Source organism: Lagopus muta, chromosome 3 (assembly GCF_023343835.1).
Source record: "Lagopus muta isolate bLagMut1 chromosome 3, bLagMut1 primary, whole genome shotgun sequence".
In the NCBI taxonomy this organism is placed as follows: Eukaryota; Metazoa; Chordata; class Aves; order Galliformes; family Phasianidae; genus Lagopus; species Lagopus muta.
The window spans coordinates 38,038,091-38,044,488 of record NC_064435.1 but is presented as its reverse complement, the minus strand read 5'-3'; the positions used below and the strand labels follow the sequence as shown (position 1 = coordinate 38,044,488).

The window sequence follows — 6,398 nt, the reverse complement described above, 5'->3', positions numbered from 1 at the left end:
GCGGGATGTGGCGGGCTTTATCGGGACGAGGGGAGAGCTGCGGGCTGAGCGACAGAAGGGCGGGCTGCCGGAGGCAGGGCTGGGGGAGAGTACGGCTATGTAAATATTTCTATCAAAAGTTATACAAAGTTACTGTGGCTGCTGTTTAACTGTTTAATACCACGAGGTATGCTTGTGAGGCATTAGAAAAGCAATCAGGAAGGCAAAGGAGAGTCACAGCCCTCTAACTCCCTCGGAGAGCCCTGGGTCAGAAAGGCACTGGGCTGAGCAGGAAGGTGGATGGGTGAGAGCGAACAGCTGATGACATGCAAAGGCCAACCAGCCTCACGTACACCCCTGCTGTTGTCTGCCCCAGCTCACCCCCTCTGCTCTGACCAGTGCCATCACAGTCCTTGCTGTGCTTCTCAATGCACTCTAACAACATGCACCTGATTCTAAAACACTAAAAACATGCCAGGAAGCTCATTGTTCACATCTTACCAGAAGCTTATCTTTAAATACCTTTTCTTTCGCTACTTTGTTGAGAGCACAGCTATTCCTACCAGCTTCTCAGCAGAAGCAGATGTGTAGCCATCCACAAATGCAACAAGGTTTCTCATCTCTCCTACATCTCTCCAGACTGTTAAGATGAATCTAGAGTGGCTCATCACAGAATCATAGCAGCTGGGAGGGACATCTATATAAGTCATCAAGTCCAACCCCTGCTAAAGCAGCTCCCTACAGCAGCCCACACAGAAAGCATCCAGGCAGGTCTTGAATACCCCCAGGGGAGTCTCCACCACCTCTGTGGGCTGCTTCTTTCAGTGCTCCTTGCATCCTCACAGGAAAGGTTTTCCTCTTGCTAGTATGGACTTTCCCAAAGATAGGTCCTTCTAAAACTTGATTTAATGTCACTGGGATGAGTGTGCAGATGAGGGACTCCTAAATCCCTTTTTAAAGGTGGCTCAAGATTTCACCCCAGTTTATTTCTTGGTGAAGGCAATGAAATATCAGACTCCACACAAACATACGCCCTTGTTTCTGCTTTTTTAACTGAAGTTAACTCAATGCATGGAGAAGCCAGAACAGTATCAACTTAAATGCATGAGAACTAATAGTAACCTTATTAACTCAGATAGCCCCGAGTTAGATTTTTCCATAAAGGATTCATGTGCAAAATGTCCATACAGTCACCAATCTCTAACCAAACTATGATGCCCAAGTTCCACCTTCTCATTTACAATTCATGTGTTCTTCCTGAAAAATAACATCAGGAAAATGTGATCTTCCCAGATAGTATTTTGGTTATGTCCTTATTCAGGTAAATCAGAGAAATACCACAGACTCATGACACAAATACAGAAACAGAGAGCAATGAAAATTTGTAAGCCAGCTTTATTTGAAGTAGATAACTATGATTTAGGCATCGGCAATAGTAACTTCAACTTCTACACCTGGCTCAATGCTGATGGAAGTGATCTGCTTCACAATCTCCGAAGGGCTGTGCAAGTCAATGAGTCGTTTATGGATACGCATTTGGAAACGATCCCAGGTCTTGGAGCCTTCACCACAAGGTGTCTTCCTGGTAGTGATTCGCAGAATCTGAAGCAAAACCATAAACACAGGGTATCAAGCTGACGTACACAAGAAGCCCTTTCTACCTTCTGTATTTGTCACACAACAGTTATCAAAGCATCAAAGAACTAAGGTAGGCTATTATCTAACACAACCCTCAATTTAGTAGCACTGCTTCATATCTCAACTTTTATTTAAAAAAAAAAAGACATTTTAGGTGCTTATTTACAGAAATACAACATGGTTTCAATTAAGTTTAAATACCTTGGTAGGCATGCGCACAGGTCCTTTCACTTTCAGGTTTTTCTCCTTAGCGCCTCTGATCAAGTCAGCACAGACTGAAAACACAGAATGCTTTTAAGGCTTGTGGATCTTTCGTTTGTTGTTTTGAACAAAGACTTTTAAAAGACACGTTGGCTCAGAATAGCGTATAAAATGATCACTGCAATTCAGGTTTAGGAGTTTATCCTCATAGCCAACTACATCAAAATCAAACGACTTACCCCACAGTAAGATAGCAAAAAATCACAACAGAAGGTTATTACCATTTAACCCTTATCTGAGCCACAAGCAACCCAAATGTCAGGCAACAAGCACTGCTTCTACATTCATAATACGTGATTAAAATGCTGCCAACATCAGTTCCTAAATGAGATCTATTAATGCCTTACCGAACACTGAACTTCTAACTGACCGCTTAATAACAAGCATGACAGAGTATCAATCAAGATACCAATAGCTTTCAGTTCTCAGACATTCCAACAGTAACATCTAAAACCCCCAGACAAACAGAGGGACAGAAGATCTGTCTTACTACTACTCTAAAAAACAAAAAAAGTGTCACTCACCCTTCTCAAGTGATTTTACATTGCGACTGGTCAAAGTAATTCTAATGCGATGAATTGCTACCTCTTGCTCCACAGGTGCCTTGCCAGTATCTTTAAATGCCTAAAATGTGAAAGTTAGATATCAAACACGACTATCAATACCAACTAACACTACTGAAAACAAGCTTGTGGAATGTAAAGAACAATTTGGCTTTGGGACTATATTATTTGCATGACGTGATCAGGCAGGTATAATGGCATAGTCCAAACAGTGGGAATAAAGGATGATCAGAGGTGTGTGAAGCGCTGTGAAAAGTAACTGCTTTGCAGGGTAGAAAGCTTTGAGAACAGCTCTGCCTGATTTGCCTACGTATAAAGCAGCCTGTCCAGGCACTGATCATGCCTGATTCTCCTCCTTTCCTACTAACTTGCCCTGGTGAGAACACATCTGGAATACTCTTGTCAAGCTGTGGGTTCTTCAGTTCAAGAAATGCAGGGAGCTACCAGAGAGTCCAGTGGGAGGCTACAAAGATGATCAGAAGCCTGAAGCACCTCCCTTATGAGGAAAGGCTCAGAGACCTCAGGCTGTTCATCCCGGGGAAGACTGAGAGGGGATCTCATCACTGTTTATGAATATCTGAAGTGCAGGAACTAAATTGATGGGGGTGAGATGACTCCATGGCGGTATGCAGCAACAGAACAATGTGCTATGGTCAAAAACTCGAACACAAAGTTTCATACAAACACGAGGGAGAACTTTGTTACCGTGAGAGTAATGAAGCACCAGAACAGGCTGCCCAGTGAGGTTGTGGAGCTTCCTTCTCTGGAGATACTCAGAACTCACCTGGACACTTTCCTGTGTGACCTACTCCAGGAAACTTGCTTTACAGCTTTGCCATACTTATGTTCTTTACTATGAGAGTGGTGAGGTGCTGGAACAGGCTGCCCAGAGAGGTTGTGGATGCCCCGTCCCTGGAGGTGTTCGAGGGTTGGATGGGGCCCTGGGCACCCTGGTCTAGTATGAAATGTGGAGGTTGGTGGCCCTGCCTGTGACAGGAGAGTTGCAATTCATGATCCCTGAGGTCCCTTCCAACCCTGGCCATTCTGTGATTCCGTGTGATTACAGAGCGCTGGGCCAGATGGTCTCCAGAGATCTCTTCTAAGCCCTGCGTGATTCTGCGATTGTTCTTGTATCCAAACACCCGTGAAATTCTACCACCCTAACAGCCCCCGCATAAATCCAGCAGCAAGGATATCAGCTAAATGGGTGGAACATTGAGCAAACAGACCAGAAAGACTGACTGCACCACTTCAGGACTGATCTGAAGAGCTTCGCGTAATTAAATGTTTGGGGAAAAAAACTGTATTAAAGCGGACAGACCGAACCGATAAAAGAACGGGAAAGAAACACAGTAAAGAAGCATTTTAAGGTAAACGTTAGAAGCACGGCGTTTCTCCGACCGAGCAGCTGACACGTGCCCTATTAGCTGACCACGCTGCTCGCTTAAGAACGCACACGAAGGACAGGCGCAGAACCCAAGCTCATCCCACGGCGGCCCGCTCGGGGCCGGATGCATACGGCCGCCCCACAGCGCTCCGCGGGCACACGCGGCACCGCCCCGCCCCAGCGCCGCGCTTCGGGCCCGGACCCAGGCCGAGCCGGCGGCACGCGGCTGGCCGGACCCGGCGGCAACCACGCGGCGCCGCCCCACACCCGCTCCCCCCGATCCGTCGCCCCCCGCCTCACCATGGCGGCAGCGGGGCCTTCCTGGCCGACTTATTCCCGGGCGGGGCGCGACGCGGGGCCCAGCGAACAGCGGTGAGCCAGGAGGAGGCGGCGAGAGGAAGGCGCTGCGGCGGCCGGCGGCTTATATAAGGCAGGCGGCACCGCCTCCATCCGGGCGCCGCGGGACCTTTCACCTCGGGGCCGGCGCCCGGAAATGGCGGCTGTGGGCGTGCGGTTCTGCCGCGCTCCATGGCCGGTGGGGTGGGTGAGGGAGCATTCATAGCCCGTCCTGGAGTCTGTTTGGTAGTGCTGCCGGAGTTGCGATGCGGGAATCTGGAGCATAGTGAAGGAAGAACGCTGGTTCCGTTCGTTCCTGAGCTTAGGGACTTGGATTCGTTTTGTTTATTGGAGTCTCCGCGTTCTGCGCTGCCTTCTCTCGAGAGCGCTCGTTATGGCCGCAGATAGCAGCCAACAAAGCGAGCGTTTTGCTGCTGCTGCCCGCACAGCTGGTCATGCTCTTCTGTAATCATTGTGGTTGTTGAAGAAAGCTTGGCACCTTGACCCGAACTTAGTTTCACCTGGCACCCTGCCCTTCTGTGTATCTGTTTTCCCTGATCAAATATTTCACGGGTCTTCACGTGGTCTGAGTCATGTGATTTAGATAACTTTTGTATGCCAATATCGCATTGTGATGCTCAGTTGTGGGCTTGTTGTGCAGTCACAGCACCTGTAGTTGTGCTTCATAGTCTCTCACTAATGTATCAGTTTTCAACTCGATGCTCCATTCTGATAAAGCACTTTCAATAAATATGAGTAATGAGTACAGAAGCCATTGTCCTGTTACAGCTCCCTAGAGGGTTGCTGTGTCCTTTGCCAAGTGAGATCCCTAATTCAAAAATCTGATTTGATAGCAGTCCAGTTTCTCTTCTTCTCTGCAGCAAAAGCAGCTTTTGTTTCTGGTTGTTTGTTTCCCAATTCCTTCAACAACTACATTAATAATTTTGAGCTCAATTATGCATAAAGATAATATTAGAAACAAGAAATTAGTTATGATTTTTAATTTCACTTTAGCCCTTGATGGATTACAAGAGGATCCTCAAAAGGTTTCTGTCTTCTCTGTTCTTTGTGAACTTAGGAAGGGGGTATGGCTGTTTATGAGGCTGGATAGTGATAGGATAAGGGGAAATGATTTTAAACTAAGACAAGAGATTGAGGTTAGATACAAGGAGGAAGTTTTTCACCCAGAGGGTGGTGAGACGCTGGAACAGGTTGCCCAAGGAGGTTGTGGATGCCTCTTCCGTGGAGCGGTGGTTGGTGACCCTGCACATAGCAGGAGGGTTGAAACTCAATGATCATTGTGGTCCTTTTCAACCCAGGCCATTCTATGAAAGACTCCACTATTCCAATTCAGCTATTCCAATTTTCTGAGGAAGTTTTCCATCCTACAAGCGTTCTATATTTGTCATTAAGTGCATAACCACACACTGACCGTGCTGAAACACTTAATTTTCCAGTAGTTCAAATGGTTCTCAATCAGCTGTCTTGCTATGCTGTTTAATTGTAGCTTTGATGAATGTTAGTACTGAACTTTATTTCCTGATAAACTGATAAAATATTAAATAGCTTAGAGCCAAGAACTAATTCTAGTGGGATTCAATTAGAAAGACATCTGACCAATTCCTCACTGACGACACAGACCTGTAACCTTGGTTTTTATTTACTTGCAACATGCTATCTATGTAAAATTATGCCACTTTTTTTGCTGTTGTACTGAATAAATCCATGTAGACATAAGTTATACCAATGCTGTTCCTGTTGCCTACCAGACATATGCTCTAATCACATGAGCAATACAGTCAATTTTTAATTTAATTTGAGCTGTACAATTTAAATAAAACTTTGTCATTTCTTTTTGTTTCTATACCAAGGATTCCTTTTATTTAGTTTAGTTTAGTTTTGTTTTTCCCCTGGGAGTACTGCAAGGTACTGATTTCATTCCTTTCTTATGCTTTTACATATATATATACACATATGTATTGGCACAACCTCAGCTTTCTGTTAGACTTTTTTTCTTGAGCTTCCCCAGATTTCTCAAAGCTTATGGAAAATCCACATTAACAGCACACAAGTGTCCTTTGCCAGCTCTTAAAACTCTTGGATGCGAGCTATCTGGAGCTGCTGATTTAAAAAACGTCTTCCTTTAGTTCCTATGTTTAAGGCTTTCCTTAGTTATTGTTAGAACTTTGTGACATTTGCTGTTTCTCTCCAAAAAAGAAAACACAACACACACA

The 6,398-nt window shown here is 45.5% G+C and overlaps 1 protein-coding gene and 1 non-coding gene across 2 annotated transcripts; both read right to left on the bottom strand.

Moving 5' to 3' along the window:
• Positions 1–1,354: 1,354 nt before the first annotated feature.
• RPS20 (ribosomal protein S20) lies at positions 1,355–4,261 on the bottom strand. The gene is made up of 4 exons (XM_048939958.1): positions 4,129–4,261; positions 2,403–2,502; positions 1,819–1,892; positions 1,355–1,581 (listed from the first exon to the last, which is right to left on the bottom strand). Exons 1-4 carry the CDS (start codon positions 4,129–4,131, stop codon positions 1,399–1,401), a joined length of 360 nt encoding a protein of 119 aa, XP_048795915.1. The 5' UTR covers positions 4,132–4,261; the 3' UTR covers positions 1,355–1,398.
• LOC125691476 (small nucleolar RNA U54) lies at positions 1,966–2,032 on the bottom strand. The gene has a single exon (XR_007376149.1). It is a non-coding gene; the product is annotated as a small nucleolar RNA U54 (small nucleolar RNA).
• Positions 4,262–6,398: the final 2,137 nt, after the last annotated feature.

Bases quoted from the DNA above. Each gene is read 5' to 3' on its own strand.
- RPS20 (XM_048939958.1), bottom strand. The intron at 1,893-2,402 runs GTGAGTGACACT...CTGTGTTTTCAG, and splicing joins TGTAAAATCACTTGAGAAGG to TCTGTGCTGACTTGATCAGA. The intron at 1,582-1,818 runs GTATTTAAACTT...GTTTTGCTTCAG, and splicing joins CTGTGCGCATGCCTACCAAG to ATTCTGCGAATCACTACCAG.